Source organism: Heterocephalus glaber, unplaced genomic scaffold, assembly GCF_053883595.1.
Source record: "Heterocephalus glaber isolate CG9 unplaced genomic scaffold, H.glaber_assembly_v1.0 deba00001610, whole genome shotgun sequence".
Taxonomy (NCBI): domain Eukaryota; kingdom Metazoa; phylum Chordata; class Mammalia; order Rodentia; family Bathyergidae; genus Heterocephalus; species Heterocephalus glaber.
In genome coordinates, this window is record NW_028258381.1 from 12,988,024 (window position 1) to 13,008,175 (window position 20,152).

The 20,152-nt window shown below is 48.0% G+C and overlaps 1 protein-coding gene across 1 annotated transcript in view; it reads right to left on the bottom strand.

Moving 5' to 3' along the window:
• Nucleotides 1-20,152, bottom strand: part of Abca13 (ATP binding cassette subfamily A member 13) — a 267,945-nt gene that overhangs the window by 226,234 nt on the left and 21,559 nt on the right. The window contains exons 7-9 of the mRNA XM_087196525.1: nt 17,269-17,359; nt 8,142-8,318; nt 6,509-6,815 (exon numbers count right to left, since the gene is read on the bottom strand). Of these exons, the coding sequence (XP_087052651.1) occupies nt 6,509-6,815; nt 8,142-8,318; nt 17,269-17,359 (575 nt within the window). The remainder of the gene's footprint in view (nt 1-6,508; nt 6,816-8,141; nt 8,319-17,268; nt 17,360-20,152) is intronic.

Sequence of the window (20,152 nt, forward strand, 5' to 3'; positions counted from 1 at the left end):
GGGAGCTTCTGGAGGGAAGGACACGTGCCTGGGCCTTCTGCTTTTCCTCCCTGTGCTCTCTCTGGCCCTCTAGTTTCTGGGCCGCACTTGGGAATGTCAAGGAGAGGGCAGCGTGCCCAGCACACCTGCCCCTCTCTGAGTACAACGTCTCCAACCTCAGCCCATCCAGCTTCCCGCACCTGTAGATGGAAGAACATCCTGACAGTCAGAGCTGCCCCCAAACAGGCAGCCTGCTGCTCAGGGCTTCCGGTCAGCTCACAGAGCTTGCCTCTTCTTTCCAAGGTCTGGGCTTTTCGATAACCTAACCAGGTAGGCAGACCAGCACCCAGCATCCCGTTCACAGGGAGGACGGCAAAGCTGTCAGATCACTGGGCCAAGCTTCTGCAACCAGCAGGTGGCAAAGCTGGGACCCAATTTATCATCCTGAGTCTGAGAATCTACAGGGACCCCAGGAGCTCAAAAGAAATCATCCAACTTTAGGAGCAAGACTCACACGGGAAGTCCTGTAACAAGGTAGGTTGTGAGTGCTCAAACTCAGGCTTCTGGGTCATAAAATTCCTCCTTCTCAAGAGGTCCTCTGAGATTTTGCCTTTTGGCGAGGGGTCAAAACCAGTAGGAAGGAACTGCCCTTGCCACTCCCAGAGCCTGTGTCTTCGGCTCTTCCTCCCTTTCCTGTCCTCATGTCTTACTTGCTTTCCTTGTTTCTGAGACAAAACCCCCAATGCTGCCAACTTGGGGGAGAGATTTATTTTGGATCACAGTTTAGTTCATGGTCAGCTGGCTCCAAGGCAGAAGCAGCATGGTGGAAAGGCCTAGGCGGAGGACAGCCACTCACATCCTGGTGGCCAGGAAGCAAGAGAGGAGCCTGGGGTGAGGGGGATAGACACTTCCAGGTCACTTCCCAGTGACCACCTAACCAGGCCCCACCTCCTAACAGCATGGCCAGTGATTAGTAGATGGACTACTGATGAGCACAGCACCCTACCATCCAGGCACCTTCCAAACACACCACCTCTGAACACATGAGGCTTTGGTGGGGGGGATTCCAGTCTGAACCCGAACCACAGCTCCTCATTACAGCTACAAAGGCAACTGAAAGGACTCCATGAAGCTGTGAGTGTCTTAGACGCAAGAAGTGCGCATTGTCCATCTCTGCGTCCCTCCCAGCACGTGGGAAAATCACCTCCTACAGAAGGTGTGAAAAAGTGTTTTGAACAGATGACCAGAGTAAGAGCAAGGGTGTGAGTGCGCGAGCCACCCCCAGCCAGAGTGTGCGGTGAGTGAGTGCGTGTGTGAGGCTGGCCAGGGCTGCTCTTCACTGAGCAGAACTGTGCCATTTCAGAGAAAACACTACGCACCTGGCCCCCCGGGAGCACCCCACACCCTGTGCTCCCACACCCTCAGGTAAGGAGTGCTGCTGATCAGGACACGAGAAGATGTGCCAGGCTTTGCAACACAATGGGTGAAATTGCCGCTGAATGGCCTGGCTGTCACACAGACTGCCTACACACAGAGCAAATCACCTGTGCTCACAGGAGGGGTTTGGAATGAAGGCCATGAAGAAACGCTGTGGCCTGGGGGAGGAACCTGAGTCTCACTTTCTTCAGCTGTGCTGCTAAAGCTCCAGAGGATGAATGATACAATGTGGTAGGGACTGGGACACAACCTCAAGGGAGGTGTTACTGTAGCTGCTGTGGAGAGGAAGAACGTGCAGAAAGTGAATGATGCCTGGGGCTACCAGAAGACATCCTCCACCTCAACATCCTTCTTCCCAGAAGAGTCCACCAGAGAGGTGTGTGGCCTGGGAAGGGGAGTCACATGCCAGAGGAGCGCACTTCTTCCACTTCCTGTCCAGTTGATGTCCCCAGATGGCCACCTGCCTGGCACTGGGTGGGACAGGACAGAGCAGGAGAGGGATCTTCCAACACCCCTGTGCTCTCAGGGCTGTCAGGAGTGGGAGTTCCTGCTGAGGCAACTGCACTGGCTAACTGGAAGGGAGAGGCATTTACCAAGGTCACCTGATGCAAATCGGACATGTCTCACAAGAGAGGCCCTCACTGGTATGCTGTGGATCAGAACAGGAACTTGATATTTTGACCTCAGTTCTCTGTCAGCCTTTCACTCTTTGCCCCCCCAACACGTGTCCAGACGAACCCGTGTTGCCTCCTGGGAGTGCTGCTTACCAGGCAGGCAGCCCCACGTCTGCTGCTCTTGATCCAGCTCCAGGTGCTATGGACTGAAGGCGCCAGAGAACAGTGGAGGAGATGATGGGCAAAGAAAATCTCTCAGAGATGTTCTTTTTTCGCAAATAAAAGGGTTCTGGGATACTTTTTACTTTTTGTTTGCTGTTTGTAAGTTGGCTTGTTCATCAATGCAGTACATTAAACAGTTGAAATCCTTTGCTGAAATATGAAATGCACTGTAGTTCCAGTCCTAAAGGTGGACTTATACATTACTGTGTCAATTAAAAATTATCCTTTTATAAACTGCTTGTGAATCACAAGGTTGATGGGAATATTAGATTTCACGACGAAATCCTGACCCTTAAAAACTCTGTAATCTCCAGATAACATTTCCTAAGGCTGATCCCTTAAAAGAATGGGGCCTGGGCTGCTGATAGATATACACAGAGAAAAGGGGGGAGGGGAGGGGAGGGGAGGGGGAGAGTCAGAGAGAGATCTGCACCCAAGGAAGCTGCATGAATGGGCTGTTACCAGGGACGAACTGCCAGGGCCCTGCCTGTGTTCAGCTACTGGGCCCTTCGAGACTTCTCCCTCAGATGCTTGAACGCAGCTGTCCGTTTTCCCGCTGGTGGGCTGTTCCCATTAGGACACCTTCTGCTCTAACTGCCCTCCTGCCCATTTGCTGCCCTGAGAGCAGAGCTCCTGAGAGCTGCCTGGACTCGGGCTCCAGTGTCACCCTCCAGGTACCCTGGAGTCCACTCACATTCACTGTGTCACAGAAACTGTTCCCCCTGATGTCCCCAGTGATGCAGGCACCTGCTGCTAACTCCAGCAGTCAACTGCCCACCTTCGTCTTATTTTACCCTTGGCCCCCACTCCTGAACGTCCCCTCCCTGGGGCGCCACATGCTCGAGAACCTTCACCCCCATCTGGAGGACACTTTCACAGTCTCCGCTCCTCCCTGGCCTCTGAGGTGAGGCCCAGTCTGGGTGTTGGCCTCTGGGTATCTCCAGCTGTGCACGCTGTCTCCCACGGTCACTGCCACCAAGCCCCGCGCCCCCAAGGCCATCAAAGCAGGGAGACTCTGAAACCAACACACCCAGTGGGCTGATCCGGCCCCTGAAGGAGCCTGTTTCACCATTTCCTCGGGTTCCTAACAGCAAACTGGACGTTTCCATTCTTCCACCTGCAGTCCTTCCTCTCCTAGTGAAACGCTGCTCCAGGGACCCCAGCCCTGGGATGGAGGCAGAGTCTTCCCCGAGCCTTCCCACCACATCCACATGGAGGCTTGGGGTCAATGTGCTGGTTCTGCCTCCAGGAAGAAACCGGAACCTGACCACCCGGCAGGGATCTACCGAAGCCGTCTCTCCCTGGGTTTCTACAGGAGCCTCCTAGGTGATGGCTCTGCTCCTCCAGGGCTCCCGCAGCCTCCTCCCCACAGGACAGCCTGAGCAAGACGCTCACCATGTGCAGCGGGTGACACGCTCCCGCCCAGCCCTCCTAGTCCCCATGGCTCAGGTTTCCTGCAGCCACACTGTGTGTGACTGGGTCTGTGACCTGGCCTTCTCCCTCTTGCCCCATGCACCCTCTGCCTCCTGGTGACCCTTCTCACACCCAAGGCCACTCCTACCACAGGGCCTTTGCCTGCCTGCCCCTTCGGCCTAGAACACACTTTGCCCTGTGTTTCTCTCTCCAATTCTGCTCAAATATTCCCTTGCAGGCTGGGACGCCCCGCCCGGACCACATTGATAATCCCAGAGAACTCCAGCCCCACCTCCAAGCCTTCGACCCCACCCCTCCTCTCCAACACCCTGGTGCACTGCCTTTACCACTTCCTTCTTTACTGCACCTGTAGACACTGCGTCCCTGAACTATCAGTGCCACAAGAGCAGGGGTGTTTATCTGTTCCTTTCCCATTCACCCCAAACCTAGTGGCCAACAAACAGCACATAAATGCCACTGGCTACATGAATAAATTAGTGAATATGTAGCCTGTTCAATAAGCAGCAGGAAGCCATTCAAAAATTTCCACAAGTGTGGTCCGCGGTGTCCCCGGGCGGCAAGTCTGTGCCAGACCCCACTCCCAGCCTGGCGGTTTCTTGGGCACCAGAACTGGTCTTCAAGAGGCACCAAGGCGCGCTTTCGTGTGCTCCTCCCCAAGGCCTCCCTCTGCCTTCACACAGCCTAACAACAAAGCCCCGCAGGGAGGAGTGGGGCCTCCCCCCGCCCAGCTCCCCCAGTTCCCCCAGCACCTCTGCTGGCCTGCGCACAGGTGTCGCGCCTCCTGCCCCGAGGGTGTCCTGGTCAAGGGGGAGAACCCAGATATGAGCCCCAGCAACAACTACCACCCCCTCCCACAGTGCTGATGATCAGTGAATTCTGGAGCCAGGAGGAGACCATCAGTGGGAAATTTTCTGCGATTCTCCTTAAAACAAGCAGCATCATAAAACGTGAACTTCTGCAGGCACCTGGCACTCCAGCTTTCTCGGGTTTCTGAGCGGGGTGGAAAGCATCCCCGCATGGACCTCGCCAGGAGCGTCTTTTTGGTGCTGTCACCTCCAAGAAAATGACTTTGGACCATTTTTTGCAATGGTAAAAATATTCAAAGCCCGGCGGAGGATTTAGCTCAGTGCCGCCTGCCTCGCAAGCACAAGGTCCCAAATGCGATCCCTGGTACCAAAAACAAAACAAAACAAAACAAAATGTTCAAGGCCAAAAGCATCATAGCTTTGAAAAGAAAGAAAAGCTTTCCCTGTAAGGAAAGAGGCCAAGGGGCTTTCACCAGTGACTTGCCCAGTGAGGCAGTCCCTGGGGGCCAGGGACACCTCCGTTCTCCCCACCACCCCAGGATATCTGGCAGGAAGGAGTGAGGAGGGAGGAGCCCAGGCAAGAACACACCCTCGAAGGTCACCCCAGTGACTGCCTCCAGCCAGGCCCCGCCTCCTAACAGCTCAGTCAGCCACCAACCCACCCATGGGGGATTGCTGAGGAACACGGTGCCCCGTGATCCATCACCTCCACACACACGAGGCTTTGGGCGCATCTTACATCTTAAGCATCACACCTTACAAAGGGCTCCTATCGCCCCGAGAGGGAGTCACACTTCTGCTAGGCGACCGACTGCTCTGCCCCAGGAAGGGCGGGTGGGATGTGTGTGAGCTGTCACCTGCAGTGGGTCACTGAAGGGCAAGTGTCTGTCCTTGTTCTCAGAGCTAAGATGTCCCTTTCATAACCCCACAAGCAGCCACTCACTTTCCACTGTGCCTTCAAGACAGCTTCAGAAGGGGGCATCAGAGCCAACAGCAGGACAGCCAGGGACACGCAGCCTGTGTCACATGTGTCCAGGTGCAGCAGCAGGATGCTATGAGGATGACCTTCATCATGCACAAAGGAAAAAGCCTGCAGCTGTGTGGCTCCCCTCCTCTGATGCACTGTGAAGTCCTTTCAGGATCTGACAGCACCCAGGTGCCCAGCTCAGCTTAAAGGTCACAGAGCCCTGGGGCCACTGCCTCAGCCACTCCCTGCTCGCCTGCACTTCTAGGCCCAGCTGATCCTCTAAGTCAGCAGGCTGCTCTTCAGCTTCCACACTGGACTCCCTTCCTCTGCTGCTGCAGGTAACTCCAACCAAGTGGTACAGCTTCACCTTTCAACATCCTCAGTTACTTCCCGTGTACCTAAGGAGCCAACATAGGCCTCCTGGGCTCCTCAACACCCTGGACTCTGTGTGGCTCATTTTTTAAAGGTTTGTGCCTAAGATGAAATAACCACCCTTGGTTCCCCAAGTGCAGATAAGTGCACAGCCTTGGTGAGCATTGTTCATCACATTTACACTAGGGGCATGTACAGATACAGACTCCTGATGTCACTTGTAAAGCTCCTCTGGCCACTTAACACCTCCCCTTGATCCAGACACCAGAGCCCCCAACACAGAACCGTGCAGGGTTTGTGCTTCACCCCCAGGTTACGAGTAACACTTTGTGCACAGCCTACCCACTTCATTCACACAGACGCAGTGTATGTGTGGCCTGTGGCTAATTCAAGCTTTGCTTTCTGGAACTTTCTGGAATTATCCTTTCAGTCAACAACTGATTGGATCTGTGGGTGAAGGTGAGAACCCATGGACGCAAAGGTCAATTATATCTCAACCATTATATTTCTACCCAAGTAGCTCAAGTATATAAGCAATAAACCTTGAGGCACTCAGAGACAGAATGGATCTTTTAAAAAGTACTCCAGGATAGCTGTGGAAAAGCTCAAAGGTGTTTCTCTCAGCTCCACTCCCCACAGAGGGCCCTGCCAGAAGTCTGCTGGCTGCAGCTACTCACAGGTCGCTGGTGTGGCACGGGTAGGGCCCTGCCTGTGCCTGCGTGGTGGGCTCCAGGGCTTCTTGCCCAGTCTGCACCGCGACGATGGCCCTCTCGATCATGTCTTGCAGCGGGACAAAGATGTAGTTATATCTGAATCCGTCGGCAGGCAGACTCTGAGGATGAAACTTCCAGGAAGGATTTTTTACCAAATCTGTCCTCATGCTGTATAAGATGCTGGTCCGAATTGTGTACGTGACATGAGGCAGCAATCTGAGAGATGCTGATCCGAAGCTCCTGCCAACTGAGGAACTGTTGAATATGATACCTGGCGGCAGAGAAGGACAGGTGAGCAGTGCCAGAGCTCAGAGAGGGGTCCACACCTCCCCCTCCTGCAGAAGGAGAGCTGGCCCTAGCAAGGCAAAACCAGGCTCAGTCCAATTGGTAGTAAGACTGAACCAAGACCCAACTCTCAGTCCAATGTACCTTTTCTTTTGGTAAAATCATACTGTGGTACCACCAATACAAAGACACAATTTGTTTTTTGCAGGACTTGAAAAATTATACAGGGCTGCTCAAATAGTAATTGGCATCTCTTCCTTGAGTTGTGGATGTGAGTGGATGCACATAATCCAGCCCCCCTCCCCTTGTCACTCCTAACTTAAATGTATGGATTGTGTTTCTGCCACATGGACTCTTTGAATTCCATCCATAAAACCTGTCATGAACTGAACTCTCTTCCTCCAGAGTGCATATGATGGAGTCCTCACACCAGGGCCTTAAAATGTAAGTGTGCATTAGATAAATGTGATGCAGTAGATAGCATCTTTGGAGGGTTACTGAGTTAAAATGAGGCCTTTAGGATGGGCCCTAATTCAATACGATGGTGTTGCTATAAAATGAGGAAAGCCAGACACAGACACAGGTAGAGGTAAGGAGAAGAAGGCCATGGACAAACTAGGGAGAGGAAACAACAGAGAACATTCCCTCCCAGTCCTCAGAAGAAATCCACAGATGCCTTAATTTTGCACTTCCAGCCTCTAGAATGGTAAAACAACTCATTTCTGTTGTTTAAATCACCCACCTGCAGTACTTCACCAAGACAGCCCTGGCAAACTGGTACAAAACCTCATAAAACACAAAGCAAGGGGTGGAGGTGTAGCTCAGTGACAGAGCACCTGTTTAGCTTGCACAAGGCCCTACAGTCCATCCCTAGCCCCCAAAACAATGATAATAATTAAATGTTGATTCAAAAAGAATACAGAAGATTAATAATGGATTCTAATTGACCATTTTATTTCCTCACCCTCAACCCAAAAGAGCAAAATGCTATGATAAAAATAAACGTGACGGGTAAATTAGAATATAACATTAGTTATGAATATTGTTATGTATCATGCGAGATTTAACCATAAACAATGTCAAAAAATAGTAAAAACAGATGCATCCCGTACCATCACTCTCGGGATGGTGAAAAGCAGTTAGTCATTATGGCAGGAGACATGTCTCTTCATTAACTCCACGTGTATATTTCTGCTTCATTTTATATTTTGTTGGTTTTCTCTGAGCCAACATAAAACACCATTAGGGAGAAGTACATGAGATGACAACTATTTGAGCCCGTGTCTTTGTGATTGAATTGTCTATTACTTACTGGCCAAGAACTTGTTCTTCTGCATAAGCTTTTGTGCTTCCAACTCCAGGATGTCCACTGACTCCATGGCCTGGAAGCGATCCAGCAGCACACAGGAAGAGAGGTTGACCAGGGCACTGCCCAGGAAATGGAAGTATCCAGGCCCTGAGCGGTTAAAGACCTTGTCCAGCATCCCTCCTGAGGATAGCAAGCAAATCAGAACACATCAACTTCTCTTCCACTCCCTGCTTTTTGTTCATACAGTGGGAGTCAGGCAAATGACTTTCAAAATAAACAAAATTCCCTCATGAAAAAAATTATTCAAAAGGGACTCAAAATTTGATCATATGCAAAATTTGCTATTTATTTGCTGAATGCAAGCTCTCCACATTTTATATGTGTTCTGTGTAATGCTGATACATCTAAATACAAAAATCGTTAACACACAAGAATAAGATTGTGTGTTACCTTTTTATGTATGTTCCCTGCAATGTCGATGCTCATATCTAAATGGAAAAACATAGTTAACACACGAAGGTAAGACTGCATCACAGAAACTTGTGACCATGGGAAGAGGACAGAATAAAAATAGAAGAAAAAATCTGAACCATAAAACACATATAGGAAAGGAAGAACTCAAATTATCATTGTTTGCAGATGATATGATACTCTGTGTAGAAGACCCAAGAACTCCACTAAAAAATTCTTAGAATTAATAACCAGTTTTAGCATGTAGCAGGGTACAAAATCAACACAGAAAAATCAGTAACATTTGTATACACCAATAATGAACTCAGAAACACATTATGAGAACAATACCACTCACATTAGCATCGAGAAAAATTAAATACCTAGGATTAACATAGCCAAAGAAGTGCAAGACCTCTATAATGAAAACTGCAGTACACTGGAAAAGGAGAATAAAGAAGACGTCAGAAAATGGAAAGATGTTCCCTGCTCCTGGATGGACAGAACCAATACTGTCAAAATGGCCAGACTTCAAAACTGTTCTACACATTCAACATAATTTAAATCAAATTACCAACAGCATTCACCACCGAACTAGAGAAAGCAATCCTAAAATTCATAAACCAGAAGATTTCTAGAGTAGCAAAAGCAATACGGGGCAAAAAGAACAAAGTAGAAGGTATCACAATACCTGACTTCAAGCTATGCTACCTACAAAGCAACAGTGATTAAAAACGGCAAGGTACTACAATAAAAATAGACACATGGATCAATAAAACAAAATAGAGGATACAAAAACATCCCCAGACACATTCAGCTATTTGGCCACAAAGTGGTCAAAAACATACACTGGAAGAAAGACAGCCTATTCAACAAATAATGCTGAGAAAATAGTCTGCAGAAGACTGAAGCTGGACCTACATCTCTCAACATGTACCAAACTAAAATCAAAATGGATCAAAGATCTAAACATTAATACAGAAACAACGAACCTACTGAAAGAAAAGACAGATGAAACATTTGAAGACATAAATGTAGGCAAGGATTTTCTGAACAGAATTCCAATTGCACAAAAAATAACGGCAAATAAATATCAACAAATGGGATTACATCAAATTTTAAAAGCATACAGCAAGGAAGTGAAGAGACAACTACAGAAAGAGAAAAAACTTTGCCAAATATATATATATCTATATATATAGATATATAGATATATGTGTGTGTGTGTGTGTGTGTGTTTGACTAGAATATATAAAGAACTCAGAAAACTTGGATCACCTAAAAGACCTGATCGAGAAATGGGCATGTGACATGAACAGACACTTCTGAGAAAACGAAGTACAAATGGCCAATAAATACATGGAAACACATGCAGCATCTCTGGCCATTGGGGAAATGAAAGTTAAAACAATGCTGAGATTCCACCTTACACCAGAAAGAGTAGCATTCATCAAATCAAAGAATAACAAATGCTAGTGTGGTTGTGGGGGAAAATGACCCCTCCTACATTGTTGGTGGGAATGGAAACTAGTACAACCACTATGGAGATCAATATGGAGATTCTTCAAAGAACTAAAATTAGAAATTGTATATGACCCAGCTATTTTCTTTCTAAGTATCTTTTTTTTTTCTTTCTAAGTATCTTCCCAAAAGAGCTAAAGACATCATATAACAGTGATATGGGCAGACCAATGCTTATAGCAGTACAATTCACGAGAGTTAAATCCTGTAAGCAGCCTGTATGTCCAACAACAGAAAAATGGACAACGAAAATGTGGTATCTTCATAATGGAATACTACTGGACTACAAAGAAGGATAAAGTTGAGACATTTGTAGGATATGGATGCACCTGGAAATATATATATTATGTTATTAATATGTAATTATTAATTACTATATATGTTATTATTACATATAATATATTGTATATATTATATTTTATATATAATATAATGTTGTGTGTTCAGACACACAAGCTTAAACCCCCTATGGTATCTTTCATTTGAGTAAACCAATGTACAAACAAAGAGCAAAATAAAGGTTGGAAAGAAGGAAACAAGGGAATAGATCACTTGCAAATGGGAAGGGGTCCAGGAGACCAGGTCCAAGGGGTGAGAGGGAGAGGAAGGGGAAGTATGGAGATCTAAGATGTGTCAGGTACCGGCACTAAATACTCAAAATGAATGTAAACACTGTATATCATAAACATGAGTTTAGAATACTAACAACAATGACAATGAAAATGGGAAAAGGTGATTTTGAGGTGGAGGAAGGGAAGAGAGCGGGAAAGGGAAGATGATTCGAAAAAGAGCCAGGCTGTTTTATGTACATGCTCCTACTCCCCAAGACGAATGTAAATTTTGTGTACTGCAAATATTTACTAAAGTTAAAGTTTTACAAAGAAAAGCGAAGTCTACCAGCCAAAAAATATATATAAATACATGACAACAGGAAAAGAACTGGGCCAACTACATAACAATGGCTGGCTTGCTAAAGACAAGGTAAATGCAATTTTGAATTTTCATTTTAAAAATGCAATAAACCTGAGCCTTCAGGACAGGATGGCCAGTGACCTGATGTGGCCGCCATCCGATTCACAGAAGCCGAGAAGACAAGGTGTTTGGCCTGCAGAAGGAGACACAGGTTCCCTGCCGTCCACTCGGCCTCATGGTCTGAGGGCCGCAGTGAGTGCAGCTTCAGCTGTGGATGCTCTGTCCTCAGCCCGCCCATGACGAGCAACTGATGGCTACACACTGTGTCATCGTGGAGATCAGATGCAGTAAAGCATGAAGCTCAGCTGGTGGCCCCGGGGCTGGGGCAGGATGTGCACTTGGTGTGGCATCGTATATAGTTATTAGTGTGTAAAATCAATTGGCAGCAGAGGCACAATAGAGGTAACACAGCCATCAAAGCAATGCTCTGGGTATCAAATGGGCTTCAGGGTTCCAAACTCACCCCCGCCCTGGCCAGGATGGAAAGCTGGGCGGCCCGGGTTATCTGTTGTGGAGATGTGGACCACAGGGGCTGCACCTCTGGCCTGGAGTGGCTGGTGCAGGGACAAAGCCCGCGGCCCAGCTGTAATACCTTCCGGTCCACTTTCTCCAGCTACACCTTTCTCCAAGATGACATCAGGTGTCTGGATCGGACCTTGACTGTTGACCTCAGTGGGCAGCGCTGACCTGTGCTGTGCCACTGCGATACCTGTCCAGTGTTCCCACTGCAGCCACAGGAGGGGGAGGGGAGAGGAGGGGTGGAAAGGGAAGGAGAACATGGAGGGGGGAGGAGAGGGAGGAAGAGGCACAGGGGAAAGAGGAGGAGGAAGAGGAGGAGGAAAAAAAAGAGGAAGATGCAGAGGGAGAGGAAAATGAGGAGGAAGAAAATGAAGAGGAGGAAGGAGACAGGGAGGAGAAGAAGTGGAGGAGGAGGAAGAGAAAGGGGAGGCAGGGAGCAAGAAAGAGCCCGGATGTGCCTGCACAAGGTGAAATCCTGAAAATGACTGATCTGTGTTACAACGTTGTATTTCACCAGTCCACCTGCGTTTGTTCAGGGTGAAGATCTGTCTCACTTTCCCCCAAATGCTGCAGCATAGGTAAGCCTTGGGGCTGGGCTCCGCATCCTCAGTGGCCAGGACCCACTGCAGCATCTGTGCCTCAGGCTTGGGTTCTTCTCGCAGGGGCATGGACGGCGTGGGGTGGTGGCCAGGGACTGGCGAGGCAGAGACCCCTGGGGAGGCTGCCAATCCCTCTCCAGCACAGGCCGTGCTCAGGGCGGGAACTCAGTAGGGTCGTGGAGGAGCACAGCACGGTGCAGTGCCCACACAGCCCCCTGCCCCTTTAGCAGGGAAAGGATGAATCTGTCACTGTTCCCACGTCTTTGTTTCTATGAGGAAAGTGTATGCACCCATGGGGTTGCTGTGAAAATTACATATATTTACATATATATGTACACAGCATTTTGTAAATATATACATTTTATATAAATGTTTATATGTAAATCTTATATACTTTTACAATATAAGGTCATAAAAAGATATAAAATATTTTAATATATCCATGTTTATTGTATATAAATCTATGTATCCATATAGTAGACACAAATTAAGTCTGTGTGTCTGCATATATAAATACGTGCATGCTGATGTTACCTTCATGTTACGGACTGGTGCCTGTGCCCATACTTATAACTGCTGAGTGACAGGCAGCTGCCCATCAGCTGTCTTTCATCCCTCTGTGTGCAACTAGCAGGACACCTGGAAACAATACCAAAAGCCTCACTCTCCACTGTGATGGACTTCAGTATTTTTAGGGTAAACTGGGGAAAGTTTAATTTTACAGAATGGGGCAAACAGGGTCTTGTTATAGTCCATCTCCATTTTATGTGCTGGCCATTTGTCACAAAATACGCTGCTTTCTAGGTTCGCAGGAAAGCTTAGACAGCTTAACTGCACATAACGCCAGGTGGTAAACACAACGAAGAGCGACTTGATCTCCAATCATTTGCCTTTCACTATCTTCAAGGGAAGAATTTTTTTTAAAGGCTTTAAAAAGCCAGATCACTTACGACACAGAGGCACACATCATGTGCCTGGGTGTGCGTGCGCGTGCGTGTGCATGATCGGCCTGTCTCTGCAGTTCCTCACCTGTGGATCCAGCCCACCCCATCAAACATATCTTAACGAATGACACCCGTTCTGAACAGATGGACCCCTCACTTCCCCTAAACGGTGCAGTTCAGCATCCTCTACACAACATTCACACTGGGTCACTTCTGAGTGACCAGCAGTGATGTGGGCTGCGTGGGAACGTGTGGTTTCAGCGAAGGGACCTGAGCACCCGAGACTGGTGTCTGTAATGGATCCCGGGAACAACTCTGTGCAGACAATGAGGGACCACTGTACACCACACACACGCACAACACACACACACACACATACACACACACACACACTTCTCACTGGGTGGGAGGACTCTGTGCTGCTCTGCCATAGTGAGGTGCCCACTCCTGCACTGCAGATTGGTTATCATGACTTAAAACACAGTCAGACATTAGCTGCACACCGTCCCTTTGGACACCTGGTCTGTGCTGTCCAACCTGAGGGGACGAAGGCACTGCCATGGGAGAGATGGAGAACAGAGCAGGGCACAGAGCCCCTGGAGGCCTGGAACCTGGCCCCCTTGCCTTCGTGGTCCACTCTGGCTCCTACAGCATGCAGCAAGTCAGTGCAAAGGACCAGGAGTGGGAGACCTGGGAGAGACACACTGCCTACTCTTAGTCCTCAAGGGTAACAAGGGTCCTGCAACTCACACACAGGTGAGCAAGAACAATGGGGTACACAAGGCTACAAGAATCTGGCTCCAAGATCCAGACAACAGAACAAGACCGCTGCTGCCTGTCCCATGACTGTAACTCAGGACCAGAAGCAGAGCCTACATTCACCACAGGAGACTACGGGATTTGGGAACCTAATGTGTCTGCCCCTGAACACTGTCCAACAAATGGCTCCATCCTACAGCTCCAAGGGAAGGGTCTTAATCTAGACATGAAGACAACTTGTGCCCTAACTTGTCACGCAAGGCTGCTACGCACACTGTAGGATTTTCATAGTAATCCTGGCCTCTTGCATTGAATCCCAGCAGTACCTCACTGGCTATGATAATCAAAACACCTCCAAACACTGCCAACTGTCCCCAAGGAAAAGCCAGCCTCAGTGGAGAGTCACTGACAGGAACTGAACACAGTTAAGTTCTGTCCATATGTAAAATTTTCACGTGGGATTTAGTTTTACCCAACATTAGAGACAGAATTCAAAATAAGCTAATAACAACAAAACAGCAGCAATGATTTTTAAAAAGCTCTAAAGATAGAAATGACATTGTTTTTAATGAAAGAAGGAGGGGGAGGAAAAGGAGAAAGAGAAAGAAAAGGAGGAGACGCAGGAGGGAGGAAGGAAGAGGAAGAAGAAGAAAAATAGAGGAGGAAGAGGAGGCAGGAATTTTTGTGACATTAATTTAAAATTATCAGTGAATGGAATAAGGGATATTTCTGTATAATTTGTAGATAGAGCCAAGGTTTTGCTGTGTAAAATTGTTCAGGAAATGTTTCTTCCCCAGTGCCTGTTTTTTTTTTTCTTTTCAGGATGACACTGGTGTAGGAAACCCACAAAACAGCCACATAAAAGGATAATGAGGGCGTGGAGGGCATGACCTGGTATCCCTAAAGACGCAGTGGCATGCTGAGGCTAGACACTGATGGCAGAAGGTTACATGCAAAAGCCAGAAAAGGTGAGCTTGAGGAGAAGGAAAACATTAAGCACAGCCTGGCCCTGCACTAAAGAACATGTATCTGGTCCTTAGGTCTTACAACAACTGGTCCTGGAACTCGAGGGGAAGCAACCAGGCAGGGAGATGATTTGGTCGCCTTTGCAGCAGGAAATCAATTGATAATCTGATAATGAATAAACCAAGAAAGACTGTGACAGGCCCAACATCCAAAGCTATAACAACGAACCCGAAAGGAATCACTGCACAGTTTCAGCCATCCACAATGGGGAATGAAAAGGGAAGGGAAGGCTCAGTTGGGGGACTCGCTCTTAGTTGCAGTCACTCGTTACAAACAGAAGCTTCTGCGGTGGAGTTCATTTTCACACACAATTTTTAAAATGATATGGATAGTATGAGCATTTCTGTGTACATGCCTGTGCTCATAAAGCACACATTAAGTCCACCTGAAAAGGGACTCACAAGCTTTTACAGCAGCTAATCTGTGCCAGGAGTTAGTGGAGTCTTTTCTGGCTCATTTGTCTCTCCCAGTGTTTCCACAATACACATAGGTGGTTTTGTTATCAGCAGAACGTTATTTTTTAAAGTTATCTGATAAATAAAAATGATACAGTGAGTGGGTAAATAATCCCAGGGACTGCAATAATATAACTTCAAATAGCCAAGTTACTACAGCCTCAAGGTCTGGCTGGTTATAGGATGAAGAAATGAATATAAGACCCTAGGTATACATGTTTAAAGGATTCATGCAGTAAAGTGAGTCAACTCCTACATGAGTTACAGATGGAGATTTGGGACTCTGGGGGTGCAGTCAATGGTATGCCCCTTGCCTGGCATGCTGGAGGCCCTGGGTTCTACCCCAGAATTGCAGAAAAACAAAGCAGATGGAGATCTGCCTCCGCCCAGACATGGGAACCACCCATCGCCATCCTCTCCTGGCCAATGGGAGGATCTTCAGTCTCCACAGCTGGTGAGGTCAGGAGGGACTCACTTCACCATCTCCAGAGTCCATGTGAATCCCAAATATAGGATGCCCATGCACTGTAGAAAATGGTCTCAACTTCTGCCTTTTCCCTTTAATTTTGTAACAGAAGTTTATAGTGGGGAACCTTTCCCAAAGTGAGGCTGGTCATCCACAGGACTCTGAACAGGTGGGGCTCACGTGTGTGTCCCACTGACAGACCCCACATTAGCACCAGCACCTGCACCACTGAAGGTGGGAAGTAATGGGGTTGCCCTGTTCCCCACAGGAAGTCTCTCCGCACTGTCAGTCTGAAAACTCAAGATGAGAGCTGTTTTAACAAGCTTTTCAGCACTACTTCATTTTAAAAAGTGCTTATTTAAGGCAGCACCATCTATTTTAAAACACGGCTTAAGCAGTCCTAATCAGAAAACCAAAAATCTAAAATGCTCCAAAATCCAAAACGTTTTGGGTGCCAAAATGAAGCCAGCAGTGGAAAACTCCACAGCCTGAAACTGCTGCATGCACAGAATCGTTAAATTGATTGTATACAATGACCGTCAGGGCTATGAATAGAGGGAGTATGTGAACATAAAGGAATATGGGGTGCAGGCCTGGGTCCTACCCTGAAGCTGTCTCATTATGTACATGCACTTTGTCCAAAATCAGAAAATTCCTGGTGCTGAGCATTTCAGAACAGGAATACTCAACCTGTACTATTACCCTTTGAGAAGCAATAAATTGGCCAGTTTTCCTTAGAGGAAAGCTGTATGCCTAATAAAATGCCTTGCCTTCCTCTGGCCTCTTGCTCCAGGCAGTCTGAGCCCCTCCATGTGCACACAAGAGTGCAGATGCCAGGCCCGGCACTTCCGGTTCCTGTCTCCTGGTCCCTGCAGCTGGGTGGGGCCCACAATAGCTTCCCCGGGAGCCGCCCTGGCTCTGCCTCCCCACTGTTTCCTCCCCTCTCCCCTGGGTGTCTGGGCAGCAACAGTCCACAGCCTTCAGATCTCTGCCGGGAACTCACTGTCCCAGATGTTAAGTAAGTGAATCCCTGGCTTCTAGTGGAGGCACAATAAATGTTTGTTAATTAATAGAATTTTTGTAAAATTTGATCGTCCCATTTTCAGATCAATACAACTGCTTTCAATTTACTGTTAACTCAGTAGTAATTTCTTTCACAAACTTGATTTGTACCTCAAAGTTCCTTCCAATCAGAAGTCTTCCTTTTTTCAGTGAGTTCTCTACAGAGCAAGCCCTGAGTCAGCAAATCAGAAAACTTCCAGTGTGACAAACTCTGCAGCATATTTGGTTCAAGCCCTCAGGGTCATACAAGGAAACAGGAAGTGAGAGGGGAAGTGACCTAGCAAAGTCATTTGGCCACTTCCTGGGTGGGAAGGGGTAGGACCCAGGGGACCCCAGCAAGTCCACACGCTTCCTTACCATAGCTCTGGAGCTCTTCCATGAGTCTGTCCACCTCAAGGTGCAGCTGGCTTTCTACAAAGTTCCTTATAAATTTGTTTCTCAGGGCTTCCTAAAGGAAAATAATATAGCTTCACAAACAGAGCAGCATCATGTCCTCCTACTTAGTAAGAGTTGTATTAGACTTATTCAAAGGTTCATGACACCAGCAAAAGACACATAAAGTAAATCCACTTAAAACATGTTGTATCTGGACATAATGACACATGCCTGTAGTCTCAGCACCCAGGGAGGCTGAGGCAGGAGGATCACAAGTTTGAGCCCAGGCTGGGTAATTTACAAACTTAACCAGACCTTGTCTCAAAATTAAAATTCATAAAAAGGGTTTGGGTTATGGCTCTGCGCAAAAGCCCTGGGTTCAATCCCCAGTACAGCAAAACAATAATAATAATTAGTAAGAGTTCTAAAACATAATGAATAACAAGTTAATATTCAATGAAGTATTTTCCTTGAAAAACAAAAGTAACATGAAAATTTAGGAAAGAATTATAGTGATGCACTAGTATTATAAACAAAGATTCCATTAGTGACTTGCAGGGCCACGGTTTCCTAATGGAGCCACATGGCACTCTGCCTTCTAGAGATGCCTGCTTTTCATGACCTCCAGGGCTGGTGCAAAGCATCGGCTGCCCTCCCACTTCCTGTTCCCCTCATCACCCCGCCCGGCACCCTCCGGTGCTCCTCTCAATGGTTTTACTGTGGAGAGTTCTCCAGGGTCACTTTCAACTTCATCAAAGTCTGCGTCTCCATTTGGCGGTCAGCGTTTATTCACTTTATTCTTCCGTGTACAAAGTCCCACAAAAGCTGAGAGGAGGAAGAACTACAGCTGCATGGAGGCTCAGCCGGGCATGAAGGCATGGGGATGAGTCTGGGACTCACCACTCCTCAAGGAGTAAACCCCACTCTGGACTCTGTTCCCACGGACTAGGCACTGTGGGTGCTCCAGTAGCCAGTGCCCTCCAAAGTGTGCGCAGCTGCTCACACTGCTGAGGTGGCCTCATCCAGCCTCATCTAAAGATCACAGAACTACTCTGAAATCTCAGGGTTTGCTTTTTTAAAAATCTTATTTACCTTCTTTTATTGGGCACTAGGTATTGGCCAGACACCATGCAGGGTGCTTTATCACACATGATCTCATTTAATTCAGCAGCGTGACAGGACATGACAGTTGCCTTTTACCAAGGGGAAAAGCCAGGGGGCTAAGTCAGGAGCAACACCCAGAGGCTCTAGCAGCAGAACCAAGACTTGTTTGGACTTCACTCCAAGTCCAAACACAGACAGCTTTCCCAGAACACGAACCCAGAGCCAAGAAAGAGAGTCAGTCTTCCTGACTGCACAGGAAGATGAGCCAGGCGTGATGGTGCAAGCCTATAATTCCAGCACTCTGGGAGGTTGAAGCAGGAGGATCCCAAGTTCAAGCCCATCTCAGGCAACTTAGTGACTTATCTAGTCCTTGTCTCCAAAAAAAAAAAAAAAAATGCTGAGTGTAGCTCAGTGCAAAGGCCCTGAGTTCAATCCCCAGTACCATGGGGAGAAACAGAGTGACAATCTGTGATTTTGTATGCTAAGATAAGTGGTTCTTCAAGTGTGGCAGATGGACTGGAATTCCTGAAAGGACTGCTCAGCAAATGGCACTCAGCTTAACTGCACTTCCTAAGGAGCTGCCGGTGCCTGCGGCAGAGCCAGTGCTGCCTCCTGTCCTCCCGGAGCGTGTGCGCTGTCGGCCTGGCACACTGACACCTGTGTCACTGCTCCCAGCTGCAGACAGGACCTCACCCAGACCCAACCTGCTCGCCATCCAGACCCTCTCTGGAAGGTCGCTGTGTTCACAGCGGAACGCACGGGCCAGCAGAGAGAGCAACCACAGAACTGCAGCTTAGACAGCTGCAGCCACCTTGGGAATGAGCAGGGGGATGGGTGGGAACATGGGCTGCCTGCCCGGCACATTGTGTCCTGAGGTCCCCACCACAGCCCAGACCTGGTGCCTCCACTGACCACTGACGGGGCTCCAGCTGGTGAGCAACTTCCTCTGCGATCCCTGCATGGCTGGCCCGGCCGGCCAGGGCGCCACCAGCTCCCCTCCCTCCTGCCTCCTTCCCAGGTGGGGAGGCCTTGGTCCTGGCCTGCCCTACCCCTCTTTTGCTCTAACCGCTGTAGCCATGGTAAGATGCACACACATCTATCTCCACTTCTGGGGGCATCTGGACTCAGCTGGTAGTGGTGTCTCTGTGGTCAAACCCACCCCACAGCTCACTTCACTTCCCAGCTGCTAGGATTTCCTGGCTGCATAGGAAGAAGCCCAAGGTGCAGAAAGGTTCAGGGAGCAGCCCAAGGTCACACAGCAGTGGATAGCAGAGGAGCTTGGAATCAGACTTGGATGGTTTGATCCCCAAATCCATGACCCCCTGCTGCTTGTTAGTGGGCAATAAATAACCCGGAAGTGAACAAAAAGACGGGACTGTTTCCTCCTCTTCCCAGATTTAAGGTCAACTAGGATTTCCCAAGCACCCCTGAAGTTATTAGGAAAACTAGTGGAACTAACATTTTCTAGTTAATGATTGCCAGGCCCTGAACCAGTTGGGCATTTTAAACCATAACCCATTTACTTTGTCAAACTTAGGGTGTCGACACAGACTATTAGGAAACGATCACTAATCACCATAGTAGATTTGTAACTAAAAAGAATGGAAATGATCTAAAAAGCATTGATTTAATATGGAATTTAAAGCACAGGTGAATGTAGATAAGTTATTAATCAATTCCATAACGAAGCCATCTTGCATGGGGTAAAACACTGAAAACTCACAACAACTTTTCACACATATCTGATTTTTATGCCAACTCT